The sequence below is a fragment of the Motacilla alba genome, chromosome 2, assembly GCF_015832195.1.
Source record: "Motacilla alba alba isolate MOTALB_02 chromosome 2, Motacilla_alba_V1.0_pri, whole genome shotgun sequence".
NCBI classification, from domain to species: Eukaryota; Metazoa; Chordata; class Aves; order Passeriformes; family Motacillidae; genus Motacilla; species Motacilla alba.
This window is the reverse complement of record NC_052017.1, coordinates 54,941,543-54,961,550: the sequence shown is the minus strand read 5'-3', so window position 1 is coordinate 54,961,550 and position 20,008 is coordinate 54,941,543. Positions and strand designations below refer to the sequence as shown.

Sequence of the window (20,008 nt, the reverse complement as noted above, 5' to 3'; positions counted from 1 at the left end):
ATAGGCCTTCTGAGTGAGGCCCTGGACTGTTTGGTGATGAAGATAAGATAAAGTAACAACTCAGGATTGGGGACATTCACAAAGCATAAACTTAGTGCCTTTGGGAGGAGACCACAGCCCCAGGGCTATCAGCTGCCAGGCTTTGAACAGACCCTCGAACCAAAGGGTGAGGGAAGAGCAACTTTGGGTGCGTGTTGGAAAGGCCTCTGGTCAGAGGCAGTGGAGGCCCATCCTCCAATGTGCAGAGGAGCTCAGCTATGAGGCCGTTCACCTGGAGAAGCTTATCCACAGCAGAAGGGGGTGTCATGGCCCACCAAAGGCCCCCTCCATGGGGTCCCCAGACCCTGCACCAGAGCACTGCAGCATGATGCAACAGACCCTCAGTGTTGCAAGGGACTATGTCAAACTTGGCATTCCAAACTAGCCCAAAGTGTATATTAATCCACTGAATTCTATACTCTTCAGTGTGTGGCAGCATGTGGTGCGGTGTGGTGTGGTGAGGCATGGTGCAGCCACAGTGGAGGACCCTCACCACCAAGAAGACCAGATGGAGGTATAAAAAACAAGGTTCACTCTCCTTGTAAAATTTAAAAGTTTAATGAAGGACAATAGGAGACAAAGACAATAAAGCAAAGATACACGGTTGGGTGCTTCTTGGCAGTCAGCCAAGAGCACATCTGCTATTTTGGAAACACCCTTTATCTACAATTTCTATTGCATCAGCCTGTTGCATATTCCTAAACAATTATGCATATACAAACTTTTTACCCAAACTGTTTATATGTTCCAAGAACTGTTTTAGCATGGCCCCTCCTTGGGTCTACCTTTTTAGAGCATGCACATTTCTTGGTTGTGGTTTTAGTCCATTCTTATCATCACCTCTTGTGTTTGGGTTTTGGTCCATACTGTCTTCAGACGGTGAGTGCTGACAGTCAGCATATCAGTAGTAGGGGTCCTCATCATATGTTTATTGGATACTATCCCAACTAAGCAGTTAACATTTAACACAAGCATACTTATATCAGCTATTTCACTACTATAAATAACAGATATAAAGACTATATTTTTATAGCAAAGTTACTTTAACATTGTACATATAGCATCCATTAAAATATTTGCAAAAAGCCAATAATATAATATATATCTATAACAGAGGGGAGCAATGTAGGGACCCTTGGATGGGTGATATGCTTCTACCTAAGCCCTGTCGCTCTCCCCCTGTCCCCCCGGTCCCTGTGCACACTTCTTTCTCTATCTCTTTCTTTTTTTTTTTTTTTTTTTTTTTTTTTCTCTTTGCCTCTTTTTCTTTGCCTCTTTAACTATTAAATAAAATATATCAAATTTTTGGCACCAACATCTAACCTCATTTGGCTTTAATCTAATTTTTGGGTATATTTTGAACCTTTCAAGTTCTTTCTGGTTTATGCACAGAGATGTAGTTTTCTTTGCTTTTCCAAGTTTAAACCAGATCACAACAAAGGGGAAAGTGCTTGACCCTTGAGAGAAGATTGTTATTTGGGTTTCTGTTTTTGTTAGTTGTTGCTGCCATTGTTGTTGTTTGTTTGCCTTGTTATTACATATTAGTAAAGAACTGTTATTCCTTTTCCCATATCTTTGCCTGAAAGCTCCTTAATTTCAAAGTTATAATAATTTGAATGGAAGGGGATCATATTTTCCATTCCAAGGGAGGTTCCTGCCTTCCTTGGCCAACACCTTTTTTTACAAACCAAGACAACTCTCTTACCTTCCTCTCCTCCACAAAACTATTAAGCACACACAGGGCTTTGATTCCTTGGAAAACTAGGCATTTACTATTTATTTTGTAATCCAAAACAATTTGTTTGGACTTCCATCTATAAAGTCCCCCAAAATGCCATATTATACAGTAATATCTATATTGATATAATACAAAGATTCTGTGATGCTTATAAAGCCTTTTAAACTGTATTAGCAAAACTGTTTTGTTAAATTACATTTTCCAACTCATCAGTCCTTATTATGCTACACTATTCAAAATGCCGTGACACTATTTTTCTGCATTAAATGTTTCAAATTATCTTGACAATGGCAATGTAAGGAATGCTGCTACACATATATTGTTATTCAAAGTAAAAGCTGGCAAAAACTTAGATCTCTTGAAATTATAAATTTTAAATATCAGAGATACAAAGCTTTTAAGTCATTAAATACCATAGGCCATCATTAAAGGAGGATCCAGGTTCTGAAATCCTTGTCCTGAATAATTTAAATGTGAATATTGAAGAATGAAAATCCACTATGAAATTACAGGGTTATTTATATAGACTGGCATAAACTCACTTTATGGTACTTTAAACATCAATCAGTATGAACAAATACCTGAAATTACTACCAAATATAAAGACTCAATCAAGTACCTTCAAAATAATAATTGTATGAAGAGTGAAATAAGTTTCACAGACTCAGGTATAATCAAAATCACTGCAGTCAGAGAAATTTATCCAAATCAAGGAACATTATTTTAAATACAGGTATGTTTAATACAAAAGAAAAGTAGAGCAAAAAATTTCAACAACCAAAAAATAAGCTGAAAAAAGTTTGAAAAATCAATTCTGCGACTCACTTTGCTTTTTCTGGGCACACCAATTTCACACCAATTTTCAAATTTCAGTCAAAAATCCATTGTATGCCCTATGGCTTCTGTATTTTACCTCACTTTGAGAGACAATTTTACAGAAAACATGTTTCCAAGAAACATATGGCAAGTGTACATCGACAGCATTATATAAAAGAGTGGAAAACACAACAATATATAGATAGATATAGATATCTATCTATATAGAGATATATCACTCTACAACAGCAGAAATCACTTTTTTGCAAGACCCTGGTCAGAGTTCTTTCCCTTCATATATTAATGCTAGACAGTTCTCAAGTCATTACATCAATAGGAAAAGATGTAACTCACCCTTGCATCGATGAAGCACATCATCTGACCTAAACTGCAATTTTTCATCATTAAATTGCTTTCAAATGGAACAATACCAACCTTCAAAGACATCATCATATAACGAGCTGCCTTTGTTGATTTTTTTGACTAGTTACAGACTTTCTGCCAAGTAAATAATCTTTTGGGGAGGCTAATGAAGTGTAAGAAATTAAAGGCCAATCCAGTCACTATTATTTATGGATTTATTTTTACACTCTTTTTCAGTATGAAGATATGCAGCATTACAGAATCTTTCGGTATCAATTTCTGTCACCAAACCCATACCACAGATTTAATCTTAAAGAGATAGCCTCTCAAAGATAAATGAAGTAAATTCATATCAGTCAGACCTGAAAGATGTTTTCACCAATGCCTCAGGGCTGTCCACTGGAAGTAGTTCATCTGCTAAAATTTCTTCAGGACGTCTTGGGTCATTGATGATGGTCAGCTTTGCCCTTTCCTTGAGGTTGCTGGTCAGCCCACCAATAATGGTGTTCCACAAGCAGTTTTGTGATTTAGACCCTGAAAAAACAGAATGAGAAGGAAAATTAATTCATAGGCTTATTGCCCTGCATGTCAGAATTCTGAAAAACAAACGTGGTCTGCTATCATTTTACATTTGCATAACCACAGTTAGGGCATAAGCCTGAAAACCTAAATAAAAATGCAAAGGGAAATAAGCACAAACATTAGGGTCATTCCAAATGCAAAAATGTAATGCTTCCATAAAAATATTTTATTACACAACATGAGGCTTTCACACCTGTCCTGGGTTGAAAGATATGGTTTGGGGGTGTTTATTCTATTTCCCATCTGTTAAAGGTGGGACAGTTATCTTCTGTTAATTGGGCAGTTTACTTTATTTCTTCCACACCCATTCCTCCCTCTGGGGACATATCATCTGTTTATGGGCCATTGAGTTTCACTGTGTGACTGATAAAATGACATCATCTCATTATGAAATGCTCCACCCAGGGAGAGGAGCCAAGCATTCCTACCTGGATATAATCTGGGATTTGGAACACCACAGGCAGCCTTTTCCCACTGGATTCCCAGAGGAACATCAGGCCCATCTACACCACCACTGGATCTCCAGGGAAAACTACACCCTTCTACAGGATCACTGCTTCAACAGAATCACATCTGTCACTCCAGGAGGACTTCAGCCACCATTTTTTTTAACAGACTACTACCAACGCCCTCATCCACAGGGTGTCAGGTCGTATTCTGACTCTGTCAGTGTTGTTTTGTATTACTGCATTAAAAAAAAATTCTTCCCTAAAAAGAGCTGTTATTCCTACTCCCATATCTTTGCATGAGAGCCCCTTAATTTCAAAATTATAATAATTCTTAGGGAGGGGGTTTACATTTTCCATTTCAGGGGAGTTTCCTGCCTTCCTTAGCAGACACCTGTCTATTCAAACCACAACAACACCTCAATAAAAAACACTGTCTGCACATCACACTTAGTTTGTTAACTTAATATGTTTTGATGTGGGTCTTTAGCCAAATAACTGGTTCAAAAACAAAGTACCATATCAATACAATACTCATCATTGACATTCTTTAGACTAGTTAGTAGTGGCTAAATTATAGATAAAAGAGAAAATATATTTCTTTTCTGCCAAAACTTCAGCTCTTCACAGTAAATATTCAAATGCCAAAACATTTCTATGGATTTTTAAAAAAAAATATTTAGAAGTGCCATTAAGTGGCTCTTATCATTCAGAGAATACATACTTATCTGTAAGTCTAGGTCTACTGACAAAGTACAAGTAGCATCCTTCATCAGATGTCTACCCTGCTGCAGGAGAAGAGAATACATGACTTAAATTTTGTTAAGTGTCTGTTTCACATTTTCAAATATTTCCAAAGAGTTTCTAAATAAATCAGGCACTTCTGAAAATCCCAGCAATACTACCATACTGAACACCATATTCTAATTTTCAAGTATGATAGAATGATACATGACTGGACTAGCATACCAAATAAGAACAGCTAGGTACTGAAATGCTGATTATTATTTCAGACTTCCCACAACAAAGGTGCAGAAAGCATTAATCTTACTACATTCCAAACTAGTAATACAAACCAACTCTGCTAGCAGTCATTCTCTAAGGGCTTTGTACCAATATGCAAACTCTTTTAAGAATCTAAAAAATAGGGTGTCTCTGAAGTCAGCAACTGATTTTAATTAGGTAAAATTTTCTAATATTTACCCAGCTTTCAGATAAATTATGCAGTGGACCTAATATATGGATTAAGGGTTACTTTTTGATGCAATACACGCTAAATGCACAAGACTAAAGCAATCAGAAGAGCTGTTATCCCATGGGTCAAGAAAATAAATCACAGAAACTATCTTGTTGGAAGCAGCAATATCTGCTGCTGTGGACAGGAGCCAGCAGCAATTTTTTTCTGACTGTCTTAAATATCTTATTTTCACACAGTCTAGATGTTACAAGGACAGGAGATCATCAATAATTCTTAGGTACTTTCTCCATTCCATAATTATGTTCAGACAATTTCCCAGGTAATCAGGCAAACTCCATACTCTTCTTTGCTCTTAAATGTGAGCAGCTACCTAATGTGCAAGAACTGTATTTACCCAGAGTTACAGGTAGCCTTGAGTTTCTGTGCCAAGCCCTGTAGCTGTATTTCTAGCTATAATAGCTAGAAATATAGCCTTTCACACCAGGTAGTCCAAAGCCAAGTAATGGCTACACAAAACCAGCAGAAATATATGCAACATCAACACAATATTATTATTCAAGGGCCTGTAATGTCATGGCTGTTCTTTCAACAACTCTTTAGCAAACTTTTCTGTCTAACCATCAGGAGCCACTACCACTCCAATCATCCAAGACTTTCATTTTTGGGACTGAAGCCCCTTTGCAGAGGACAACTCTGGTGAATTGGCAGCACCCCACTTGACTCACTACATACATCACAATCACACAGTCAGAGAAGATTTCCCTCACCAGCTTGTCCCCAGGTTTCCCATAGCACACCTGGATCCCATGGTGATCAACATTATGACAGCTGAAGCTGGGTGCATCCAGGGAGGTATCCCAAAAAAGAAATCCCTGGGGTTTTAACCCTTACAGTCTATGCACCCATTAAAATACTGATATTTATTTGGAGGTCTTCTCAGAAGAGAGGAGCCTTCACTGGCACTCGCAAGAGTTTCTGGGTGACTGGCCACTTTGACCATCCTTGTCTCACTGGACTATGGCCCAGGTCCCCATGCCCTTTCTTATGCAAATAGTCTGCAACAGATCATGTCCTGTTGCCTGGGGCTCTGTATTTCCCCACACCCATGGCACAAGCTGTAACTTGCACACCAGGCTACCTGCACTAGGTATAGTCCTCAACAGTGTTTTCTTTCTTTTATTAAGCATACCTGCTAATTCATTAAAAGGGAAAAGAAAAACCTTTCAAGAAATTTAACCTCCACCCTTACATACCAAATTATCACAAGTAACAAACATAGCTAAATTAAGGCCAAGATGATTGTCATAGGACAGAGTACAAGACTACTGATTCTTGTGCACAAGTGCTTAGATAATTACCAATAAAGAAAAGGATTCTCAGAAGTTAGTTATTGCCCAGCTGGTTGGTTATCCACTACTTGTTTGATGTAAGAATGGTGTATCCAATTTCCCTAACCTAAAATTTTAACAGCAAAACAGGAACACCCTAAAATAGTAGGGCCATTTAGAATCATAGGCTTACACCATGTCCCAGGTGCAGAATCTGGCATTTGACTGGTTAAACTTTATATGGTTGCTGATTTCTCAGCCATTTAATTTGTTGAGGTCTCTCTGCAGGGCCTCTGCCCACAGGGAGCAAACTTAGTTAATATTCCCTCAAGTTCTGCATCCAAGTCTTTAATGAAGAAAACTAGGCTGAGTATTGAGCCCTGCAACACCCCACTAGAGAGGTCACTAGTCTGATGCTACCCTGTTCCCTATAACTCTTTGTGTCTGACCTGTGAGCCAGTTTCTTATCCATCGTGTAACATGATTATTTAGTTGTATGCTGGACATTTTGTTGAGAAGGATCCTGTGAGAGACAGTATGAAAAGCTTTGCTGAAATCTGAAAAGATTACATCCCCTGGCTTTCTGAGATAAGTGGGTTACCCTGTAGTAGAAGGAAATCATATTCAACAAGCAGGACTTTCCACTCATGAAACCATGCTTGGCTGTGACCAATAACTGCATTTCCTCCAGTTTTTCAATACTTCTCAGAATAATCTTTTTCATTATTTTACTAGGCACTGAAGTGAGACTGCCAGGCCTGTAGTTTCCAGGGTCCTCCTCCTTGCCCTTCTTGAAAATTTGGACTACATTTGCTAGCTTCCAGTCAGCTGGGACCTCACCAGATTCCTAAGACTGCTCAAAAATCATCAAAAGAGATTTTGCAATGACATCAGCTAGACCTTTGAGGATTCTTGGATGAAGGCCCCACAGAGTTTTAGGGATCCAAATGAAGCAGCAGATCCCACACAAGTTCAGGTTCAGCTAGGAACATTCTCACAGCCATGGTCCTCCAGCTCAAAGAATGCATTAGATACCTCTGCCTTTTCTGTCACTGTGAGATGATCATGCTCATCCTGCAACAGGCCAATGTTATTTCTACACTGTCTTTTGCCATTAATATATTTTTTAGAACTCTTTTTATTTTCCCACACTTGCTGGCCAGCTTCAGCTCCAATTGAGCTTTGGTCACACAAATTTTCTCCCTGCAATGGCAAGCAGTATCTCTGTATTCTTCCCATGTCACCTGACCTTGCTTCCACTGGACATACATCTTCCTTTCTTTGCTTTATTTCCAAGACAAGATGCCTGTTCAGCCAAGGCAGCCTTCTGCCTTTGCCTGCTTGACTTCCAACATTTGGGAAATGCTAACCTCCTGTACCCTTGGGAGATGATATTTAAAAAGTAATGAGCACTGATGGACTTCAGCAACTGCAAAAACATTTTCCCAGGGTATTTTACATACTAATTCCCTGAGCAGTCCAAAATCTGCTCTCCACATGTCAAGTTGAAGTTTTGCTGGCACTTTTCCTCCTGTCAGTGGAGATTTCAATCACTTTGTGGTCACTGTGGCCAAGATGGATGCCAATCATCACTTTTCTCATTAAAGCTTCTCTGTTGACAAGCATCAGATCAAAGAGGGTATTTTTCTGAGTTGGCTCCCTTAGGACCTGTTGTCATCCAGGGTTTTAGCAATCTTCTGGCCCGGGCTGGACCAGCTATATCAAGATCCGAGTTGGTTTGGCAAAATAGAAATCCACTATAAGGACAAGACCAGTTGACTTAAAAGTGTCCCTTTGTTCATCAAAGAATAATTCATCAGGACCATCATCCTGGCTAGGAGGTCTAGTAGATTCACATGATGATATTAACATTATTTGTTTATCCCCTGATTCTTATACAGATATCCCCAATTGCGCCATTGCCAATTGTGATCTCTATACATTCTGACCCTTCTATTACAGGACTCATCCCATCAGGTTTAAGTTATGCCAGTGATATCAAATCCCTGGGATTGGGCCAAAGCCTCCCCTTGTTTGTTCCTCATGCTGTGTGCATTAGTGTAGAAACAATTCAGGCATGGTACATTGTAGCCAACACTTCATGAAGCAGACTGAGAGATTCTATTAGTCCACAGTTGCTTCAGGTTTTTGGCAAACAATCCCAATGCTCATCACTGGCAAACCTGGTATTTTCCCTTTCCTCCTTCCATGCTTGTTTAAAGCTCTATCAACATGACCTACTAACTCCTGTGCTATAACTCTTCTTCCCTTCTGAGAAAGGTGCATCCCAACAGGTGATAGTAGACCAGGTGTTGAAGAGATCATCCCATGGTCAAAAAACCCAGAATTTTTCCAATTACACTAAGCTTGGAACCAAACATTGACCTGATACATTCTTATCAATATTATTCCTTGTTACCAGAAGGACCAAGGAAATTACAGCCTGTGCTCTTGTTTCCACAACTAATTATCTCAAAGTCCTGAAGTCTCTTTCCATTGCCCTCAGACTTCTCTTTGTTATTTTATTTCTGATGGCTTGAACAACCAATAACAGATAATAATCAGAGGGTCTTAGTAGACTGGAGAGTTTTCCAGTGATGTCCCTTATCTTTGCCTGCTGGGAGACAGAAGACATCCCTGTGAGTTGGATCCAGTCTGCATATTGGGCCCTCTGATCCCTTAAAAAATGAGTCTTCTATTACAACTACCCTTTTTTGCCTTCTTATTTGGGTTCTAATTTGGATTTTCTAGACAATACCTCATTTAAAACTTCCTTTCTGGGCTGTACATTTATGTACCTGTGTTTCAGCTGGTGTGGGCTGATACCACATCACTATTAAGATGGTGAAGAGTCTGGAGGGAAGCCATATGAGAAGTAGCTGAGGTAACTTGGCTTATTCAGCCTAAATGGAAGGGGAGGTCTCAGGGAGATCTCATAGCTGTCTACAACTTCCTCTCAACACAAAGCATAGGAACAAGCACTGATCTCTTCTCTCTGGTTACCAGTGACAGGACCTGAGGAAATGGTATGAGGTGGATGTTTAGGTTAGCTGTCAGGAAAAAGTTTTTCACCCAAAGGGTGGTTGGGCACTGGAACAAGATCCCCAGGGAAGTGGTCACAGCACCAAGCCTGACAGAGTTCAAGAATGCTCTCAGACACATGGTGTGATTCTTGGGACTGTCTTGTGCAGGGCCAGGAGTTTGACTTTGATGATCCTAGTGGGTCCTTTCCAACCCATGAAATTCTATGATATCATTGTCCATACTTTCTCTGCTCTTCAAACCTTTTTTTTCATATATAAAACACACTGTATCAAGTGATTATCTCTACCCAACAAGTTGGTAGTATCTGGGATAAAAGTTCCTGGCAGAGCTAAGTGCCTCCAAAGAGATTTTACATTGGAAGTCCTACAAGTCACCATAGAACATTTTGTACATCCCACAGAACCAAGTTTAAGACTTCTGGCCATTTCAGGTAAGTAGATGCACATACTCTTACTAATTTTTCTTCTAACATTGTATTAGTTTTCTCTACATTTCATGAACACTGTGGGTGATATGGCATGTGTAATTTCCTCTCAATTTCCAAAGACTTACACAGTTTGTTGATCATATTTGCTGTAAAATGAGCACCTCTGTCTCCTTAGTTCAATTTACTCTGGTATCCCATATTCAGATATAATTTCCTTTAGCAAGGCTTTTACTACTGATTTGCCAACTCTTCTTTTTGGAAAGGCTTCTGCCCAGATTGAGAGATGATCTCCTATCACTAACAAGTAGGCTTATGGTCTCCGAGCTCAGTCTGATACTTGAGAATTTCTGGCAAGGTGGGCAGTTATTTATTATTCATTTTGCAGCAGCAAAAATTCCTGTAGCCACCCATACTTTCTGTACTGGTTCAGCTATTTCTTCCATCCTTCCATGGGCTTTCTCATGAAATCATCTAGCCATGGTGATGAAATATTTCTTTGGCAGAACTGGTTTTGCTCCAACTGACCATATTCCATCATTATTTTGAGTTGCCTCCCACTTTTCCCATTGGCTTTTCTGTTGAGCAGTCCTTCTTATACATAGTCTTCTGGTGTCTCAAATTTAGCCATTCACTCTGGTCAGCCATCAGAGTCAATGTTACATTGAATCAGAGCAGCCTCTGCAGCTGCATCAGCTGTAGGACTCCCTGTTTCTGTAATACCGCTAGTGTGGGCTGGTCAGTTTCTATAAGTAACTTTACTGATTTACTGTAAATTGCATATTTCCTCTCCATTAGATATTTTCTTCCTGCTAATGTGAAAAGTCCCTGTTCTCTCCATAATATTCCTGATGCATGACATAGCCCGAAAGCATACTGCAAGTCTGTAGAGATGTTAACTTCTTGACCCTCTACTCAGGTATTCTGCATGTATCAAGACAAGAAGTTCTGCTCCCTGCATGCTTATCTTTGCTCGTAGTGGTTCTGCTTCTATTACTTGTCCCTGATTTACTACAGTGTACCCAGTCCATCACTATCCTTGCAGGTAGTAGATTGAAACATTCACAAAAGCAATTAGATCTGGGTTATGTGAGAAAGAAATAAGCCTGACACTGCAGAAAATTCCTCGGAAGCGTGGAAGAAAGTAGATTATACACCACCTGAAAACAGGAAAGGCGTCCTGTTTCTTCTAAGCCTGCAAACCTTGAGAAAACTATCAAACTGTCAGGCCAACAGATTTATTACAGGCCTGCAACCGGCTGGCATGTGAAGGACTGAACAATGATTCTCACACTAAGTGTATAAGTACTGTCTTAACTCTGCAATGAACAGATTCATTTTGTTCTCAGCTTGTGAGTCTTGCATTCATATGCTAACAAATGCCTCCCAATTTACAAGGACGTAATTACTACTGGCATGATCCAGTCTGGTGGCGTACCCCAGCCAAATCAAGCGTGTGTGTTCAGCTGATTGTAAAGGAGCTCCTTTCATTGCTGTCTCTAAAACAGGGTAGCCATTTGTGAATGGCTGGGCAGCATTTTTTACAATGGGGCAAAGCGTGACGAAATCACAAAAGCTGCATAAAGACTGACTGTTGTGCATCACCAGGGAACAGAGTTATAAACTTCAACCCCAAAGCCTCACCCAGTTACTTATATGGGTCAAACAATTTTGTCCCTGTTACCCATCAGATGGTTCCTATGATCTTACTCACTGGCAAAAGGTCAGTGAATGTTTACAAACTGGCCAAATTTCTCATCACAATGTCCACCCTGATGATACTTTTACTTGGCTCCTGGGTCAGACTGCTGATGGAGAAGGAGTTAACCCAGAAGTTGCATGCGAGGATGTACATGGTGGTCAGCAGAAAGGTCCAGTTCCACTGTTACCTTGGGGGAGAGGTATATGTTTCTTTACCTATAGGACCATATTCGCTCCTGACGAGATACATCAAACCCAGCCAAGGATGACAATTAACCTTGTCTGCTATACTGCCATCAAGTGGCAGAAGGGAGAATCTACTGGGCCCACATCATTCAACATCCACTGTTTCAGCCTCTGACTTGGTGGGATCCAGAGCCTCCACTCAGCAACAATGGAACAGAATGGGTAGAAGGAACTTGGCTTCCTCCCGTAGATCAGAATATTGTAGATACATATAGTATTAGCAATACTTTTCTTACTGATTTACCACCTATATGCTTAATATGGAATTAAACAAGTACCTCTTATACCTTTACCTTGTGCTAATTTTTCTATGCAATTACATTTATTATATGTATACTCAGGGAATGCCAGAAAATTGACTGCTATTACATTGCCAATAATTATGTCTGCATATAACAAAGCTGTGGATGCCACTCCACCTCATTTCCCTAAATGTCGTTTTACACCCACCTCCAATATACAGCTTTTGGAATGGACATCATGTATAAGACAATGACAACAATAATTTTTACAGTACGGGAGGCTAATTGATTTGGGACCACATGGTATCTTTACAGAAAATGGGACCAATGCAACCATTCTCCTGTGCCAAAAGGTAAACTGCAGTATTGTTTGGCACGATGGTGGGATGGCCGGATCATTAATTCAATACTATTTAGTTAATAATCAGTCCCATGGGCACAAACAGTTGTGGAAAATGTTGTTACCTGCTTTTGGCAATAGGACATACCAAGTAAAGTTAGATAAAAATGCTAGAATTGCTAATTAAACACCGCAATGAACAATTACTTGTACTTCACACTTGTATGTTTTTGCTTTACTAATGATTTTTAATAGATTATAGAAATGCTTTGTATTTTTATCCACTGATTCTGTTGTTTTCAAATTATGTATAACCTATGGAGATATGCGTAACTATTCTGTCCTTCATCCATTTAAAAGAAGAGCTGAAATTTGGGTACCTTTAAATCTGACTTGGGCTTGGGAAGGACAGGATAGTCTCTCACAGTTGGCTCGAATAGTTATATTATTAAGTTATAAGTTTATATATGACTACTCATATATAGAGTAAAGGTCTTCTATCTAGAATACAGCCACACAGAGCATAGGTGTGATGAGAAAAGCAAAGCAATGATCAGGACAGAAATACAGGGGATGCTAAACCTGCATTACTAGAAATATTCCTGATACAATTAAGATAACCTGTGCCTGGGAATTGTCCAGACCAAGTGTGGTATAAGGGAAAGGATTCAGAAGCAAAGAGCATTTCTGCATTTGCTCACTGTGAAAATCTTAGAAGAATTTACTCAATGCAGTTTTTACTGTGGAAATTCTGCATATTTATTCTACATATATGTAAGTAAGAATTTTTCTCCAGATGGTCTGAAATCTTCTTAACACTTTGTTTATTCAAGTTTATTAATAGTAATAAGCTTTTGGGTGAAACCAGGTATGAATTAATAAAGCTGGGGAAATGTCTTGGTTTGGAAAGACAGGTGTCTGCTAAGGAAGGCAGGAGCCTCCCCTGAAATGGAAAAATGTAAACCACTTCCCTCTGAATTGCTATAAATTTTAAATTGAGAGGCTCTCAGGTAAAAAAAATGGGAGCAGGAATAACAGTTCTTTAATAGGGAAGAAAATAAAAAGATAAAATAAACAATACAGTAGACCAAAACAACACTGACAGAGTCAGAACCTGGCATCCTGTTGGTCAGGGTGTTGGTAGCAGTCCAATTGGAATTGTGGCTGCAGTCCTCCTGGAGTGTCAGGTGCGGTTCTGTTGGAGCAGGAATCCTGTAGAAGGGTGTTGTCTTCCTCTGAAGATCCAGTGGAAGAGGCAGCTGTTCCTCTGGGAAATCCAGTGGAGAAAACATGCTGGTGTTCCAGAACTCAAGATTATATCCAGTTAGGAATGCTTGGCTCCTCCCTCTGGGTGGAGCATCGCACAATGGCATGCTATAGTTCCTATCAGTCATGCAGTGACATTCAATAGCCTCCTATCAGCAGATGTCTCCCCGGAGGGAGGATTGGTTGTGGAAGAGATAAAGAAAACTGCCCACTTAAGACAATTGCCATACAGATGGCAAATAGAATACATCTTGCCTTGCAATCTGGGACAGGAAAAAAGATTAATTTCTGACAAAAATGTCACAATCCCACACCAAAGATGATTTCTAGTATTTTCTTAGATTTCCTGTACCACTGTCCCTTTAGATATGCTTATTCTCCAGCCACACTCTGTGGAGACACTGAACGACATTCCCTGGGTTAGAGAGACACAAGAAGCTTCTCTCAAAATCTCTCCTGACCCCATTGGCTCCTTTCCTTGATCCTATGTCCCTCAGCCACTCCCTCCCTATTCTGCCATTGGCCCTTATCTTTGTACTGCCCTGATGCCACTGCTCAGCCCCTACCTCTCAGGACACAGAAACCTGGACTCTCCCCATGAGTGTGCGCTTGGACCCTAAACATACTACGTGGCTGAATTAAACATCTGTGGATATTATGCAAAGGCCCTTTTTGCTTCCTACCCCGGACTTTATTAGCCGCTATTCCAGCTGCAACAACACTCTACTCTTGTAGAATGAAGTCTAGGCTGATTTTCATCTGATTAGATGAGACTGTCAGCATGAAAACTATGGATATTTACTTTGTTCTCCTAAATGGTTGACACCTTCTGACTTCCATAGCAACATTTTCTAATTTTTTTTTAATACCATGCACATTTTCCATTCCAACCTGGAAACAAATAATCTCAGTGAACGGTATAGCAAAGTGCAAGTTCGTAAGTAACAGCTGTTCTTTTAGAAAGACAGCCTTTACAGGCAGGAGACATCATCCTGTAATCAATCCACTACAGGAAAATACTCACATGCTCTCTGTACTTTCTTGTCCAAGTAGACAACAAAATACAAGGTCTAGACAAATTTCTTCAATCAAAAGTTTTATGTTGTATTGTAACTGCCCGGAAAGTTCAAAAGCTTCAAACTGCAATTATTGAAATACCTTCATGAGTTCTTTGATTAACATAGATCGTTCATATTCAAGTTCACTATATGCCCACCTTATAGGCAGGTTCCTTTTTTTAGTAATTGCTTCATTAAACTATTTCCTACAGTTTTCCACCATTTTCTACAGAAGATATCCATTTCACCAGTATGCCACTTCAGTCAATTTAGCTTTCCAATATTGTTTGCCTAACTCCTAGTATAATGCAAAAAACCCATACCACTTAACAGCATTGACAGACAATAAAAAATCATCTATGTTTTGCCATTAAGCGGCTGAGAGTTTGTAACAAGAATGTCAGGCGTTTTTCACCCACCATTAAAGACATTCTTTCAAGGAGACTTCTTTTTGTTAATCTGTCAAAGACAGACAAACTTAACTATAAATTTCACACTTTTAATAAGTTGGTCAGTGTTAGGAAGAGGAAAAATACATTAGGCAGATAGGCAAAAACATAGATACATAGATGAATTTACATTGGATACACAATCTGGATAAACTCTTCAGTAATATAATCTCTGGAAACTCCAGCAGCTTTTTCTCTAAGACTATGACATTAGATGTTTTATAAACTTCCCAAACACAATCATAAAAGTAGATTTCTTTTCATGCTTACCTATATTACATTATGAGATCTTGCCAAAACCTGACTGCAGTGTCAGTTATGGCCTATCATTTAATTGGTTTCACTTTTTATTAATTTGTTCTTTCACAAGCCATCTCTTTAAACTGAAGGTTTTTGGAAGTTTGGTTTTTTTTTTTCTGTTGATTCATCCTCCTCTAATTTGGTCATGGAAAGACTGAATTTTCTCCTTCCACCATCTTTTTGTGGACTGAGCACACCCATGATCATTCAGTCTTGCCTCAGAGAATAGGTATCTTTATATTCCCTTTCTGTCCTTATTTAACTTCTTCAGTGTCAATTTATTTTCTCACAGATGCCATATGCAAACATCCAAGGTAGCCTCTTCTTGCCTGGTCACATATTAGTGGATGGCTGTGACACATCCCTCATATAAATAATGGACTCTTACATATAATGTCCTTATCTACCTGATCTTTCACTCCATAAATTCCATAGACTGAATATGCCCCAGCTCTCCAAGGTCACAGAACAAATGTCTCTGGTCACACAAGTTTTAGGTGGCTCTCATTTCCAACCTCTGCCATGCCAGTCTTTAGAGCGTGAATAGGACAACCCCTTTGCTTCTCTGGCCATATAGACGCGCGCGCGCGCGCACACACACACACACACACAAACCTCTTGGAATTCCCAGTTGCCAGCAGCGTGTGATTGATCCATAATTGCTTGCTAAAATCCTGAGAATGGCCATCAGAAAAGTTGTGAATCAGAAGATGACAGAAGAATAACTATATAAATATATAGACATTCTCCATGCCAAGAGAAGTGGAAAAGTTCTTTTGGCTTCTGGAATATGACTTCCTTTTTTCTATTTTATAACATTGAAGTGCCCTGGCTGATTTTCTACACTTATACTTTTTGCAGTCATTGGGAGGGGGCATGGCTAGGACATGAAGGTTATTCTATACTACTTCACATTATTGCCAGGGGTGGGCGAAAGGGACTTTCTTCTGGGGAGAAGAAGTTCCTTCTAATGGAGCAAGTGTTGCAGCTGGAGCAGTGGGATAACACTGGTTTTTAGCTGGAGGGACTAGTTTGGATTGTACCAATCTTTAGCTGAAGGAAGTGGTCAGGGTGACCTGGTGTGGCTGTGGTCAGGTCACAAGCTCCATGGTGATCATTTTTGCATGTGAATCACTTTCTCTTTTGTACCCTTTTATTATTAATATTGTTGTTACTGTCCATTTTCTTATGTCATTTGATATAGGGAACCTATAACTGAACTTACACAACTATAATTTGCTGTGTAAACAAGTGTGTTAAGAGCAGATAATCCTTTGCTATGCAACAACAGGATTTCCCCTATAGTTTAAGACTGATAAAGCAGGAACGAGTCCTCTAAAAACCAGTAAAAGCTGGATCTTTCGTTTGGACTGTGGCCAGAAGCCTTGAAGAACGAACAGACACCAAGAGAGCCTGCACAAGGACTACGTTCATCCAGAGGGCATTGTGAGGATGACTACTTATTTCATCAGTGACCCCTGCCCAAGACCACCAGAAGAAAGCAGATGATGGGGCAAAAGCACAGAATGAGGAAAACCTGGAAATAAAAATATTATCAAGAATATGTACAGGTGATGTTGAAACTTTCATGAATATGTATTATCTTAAGTATACATAATCAGAGTATCCACTCTGTTCCTGGGCACACATTTTTGGTGCAACTATTCCCCCATGTGCCCAGTGCTGAATAAACATACCTACTTCACAAACCCGCTGGTTATGGAGTCTCGAATTCTGTGTGTCATTGCTGTTTCCAGTAAATTGTTTTTATCTCAACCCATGAACTCTGCCTTTTGAGCCTCCAATTCCCATCTCCAGACACCGGAAGAGGGAGAAAGGGAGGGAGGGAGGGAAAGGGGGAGCAAGTGGGGGACACATGGTTTGGAGAATCTCAGTGGGGGCACAAAATTGGGGGCTATCATTCCTTAACAATGACAAAAGTAAACCCACTCATGCATTTCTTCTGAGGATAAATATACATCTAAAAAAACAGGTCTAGGTCATATTTCTGTGCAGTGAATCTAAGCCACATAGATGGAAATAATAAACAATGAGATTTTTAGAACAGGAATCTTCCCATGTAGGCTACTGTTGTGGGTTGAAATAGCTTGGGTGTTAATTAAGCAAAAAAAAACCCACCAGGCATGGAAGTAATTATTGATGCACTTTAGACCTGATTAGCATAAGAGATTTGATAATCAGGATGCTTTGGCAAGAATAAACAGAGCTTTGAAGATTGCAAGAAGATTGAATCAAGAAAGAAGATTACATCAATACTTCTGCAAGCAAGAGATGTTGCAAAATGTATAAGTTTGTTTATGTGATGATTAATCTAATCATTGTAGTAAAGAATTACTAGCTTTCCTAGAATAGTATATAAGTATATGTAATCCACAATAAATTCAGATTCTGACCACCACCACTCAGTCTCCCTGCCTCTCTCCATCTCCGATAATTCTCTCCGTAAAGAACATTACAGCTTCCTCCATGCCTGGCAAAACCAATTACTGGCTGACTTTGAGAATTGATAGACTGATTAGCCAATTAGACAAACTACAACCGCCTCTATGAATACCATTATTTAAGGAAGGAGAAACCATTAAAGGTTCTCTCTAGTTCCTGCTTTCTGAAAAAGAGTGGAGGCCCTCTCTCTCCAATCACCTCCCTTCCCAGTAGGGCCAGGCCGGACTCTCCCAGCAGGTTGCCGGGTGGTGGGCGGGGATGCCACTGGGCCTTCTGCTGCCTGGTTTGAGCCCCCACAACACAGCTGCTGAAATCTTGCCACCACTGAGTCTCATCCGCAGCCAATGGGCCGGGCCAATCCCTGCCTCACAACCGGGCAGGGCCAGGCTGGACCACATCACAGCCGCCAAAATTTCTGCTGCCAGGAGACCACCCCGCTGCTGTTAAGACACCATGTGGCTAAGACTGGGGGCAGCTCTGCCAACTCACACAGGAGGCAGCCCCAGAGTGACTGGGATGTAATATATACCCTTTACAGTCTGTGAGACCATTCCAATATTGATACTTATTCTCCAGACTTCTCATCTTCATTGGCTCTTGGTGAGTCTATGGGTGACCAGACACCCCTCTCCGTGGTCAATACCACAGGATGTTAGGCAAGAGTTAGCAGCAGTTCACAGCCTGCTGCCTGGGGCTCCCACCTTTTTCTTACTCCCAGGGCATAACTTGAATCTTGCATTGCAGCTACACTTTGAGCTACGTGGACTGGGTATAGTCCTCAACAGAGAGACTATTTTGTCCATCTAGAAGAAAGGATGCAGAACAAAAATCAAGTGTTTGTGCCATTTCCTATATTGATCCATAAGCAATTGCTGTCATGAGATGCCCAGATACCCCAGTCTGATTGACACAGACTTGGATAAAGTGCATTATGAAATCTGAGTGAAAATTTGCAGAAGCAATTTTCTGCAGTACTTTCCTTGAGGCTTGCCTTCCCTTCCATTCCCTTGTCTTGCCTTCCCTTGCTCCAAAAATAAGCTCAACATACTTTACTTCTGGCCACCACCTGAAACAGACCACTGAACTGCCTTAGTCTGGTTCAGATCAGCAACTCATCTGTTTTTTAAATACTGGCTTGTCTATCACATGTAGCTCTTATATATAGTCACCAATTATGATGTAGTCATATGTATGTAGACGTGATGTAGACATCAAGTCATATCATTCCAAACTAGCCCCCTTGTGCAAGGGTATGAGGGCCACCTCCATGGGGCATGAGTTGCCAGTATCTGGTCAAAATGGTGCAAAGGAGCCCTGGCAAGTGGCTGTGTTCAGTGCTACAGAGGAAGGCAAAAAAACTGGAAATAGTTGCGAGCTCACCTTGAGGGGATAAAAAACATTCCTCCCCACATCTCTATGTCATGACAGACCACCTTCCTGGTGCATGAGCAGCAAGCGGTAACCTAGCCAAAAGGGATTGGAGGAGGCCTGACCAGTAGTCATGCTCGATGCTGCAAAGGAAGGCAAAGCCCCCTGAGGAGCAGTGCTAGTCTGCCCAGAGGGAAAATTCCTTCCTAATCCCAGTACTAGTGGCCAGCGGTACCCTAAACATGTGGACAAGATCTACTTCATCATCATCCCACAGGCTTGTCACACCTCCCTGGAGATGCCCAAGTCCCATTCTCTGTCAACCTAAGGCCATCCCAGGGACTTCTCAGAGTGGCCAAATGCCCTCAGCCTTATCATCTTAGGGAGCAAGAAACCTTTCCTCTCCAGACAGGGTGTTTCAAAGCATTAGGAACCCTGGCAACATCTCTGCATCCCATTTCTTATGACTGCTGCACCAGATTCCAGAGGGAATAAGGATGGAGAGCTCTGTAATGTTCCTTGAGAAGACATTCCTTTGGTTTCACCAGTGCTCTCGAGATGAAAAAGCTAAGGACACCGCCAATGTGAGAAACCTT

General features: G+C 40.4%; 1 protein-coding gene across 1 annotated transcript in view; it reads right to left on the bottom strand.

Moving 5' to 3' along the window:
* Positions 1-20,008, bottom strand: part of PDE1C (phosphodiesterase 1C) — a 351,275-nt gene that overhangs the window by 286,642 nt on the left and 44,625 nt on the right. The window contains exon 2 of the mRNA XM_038125944.1: positions 3,319-3,490. Coding sequence (XP_037981872.1) covers positions 3,319-3,490 — 172 coding nt within the window. The remainder of the gene's footprint in view (positions 1-3,318; positions 3,491-20,008) is intronic.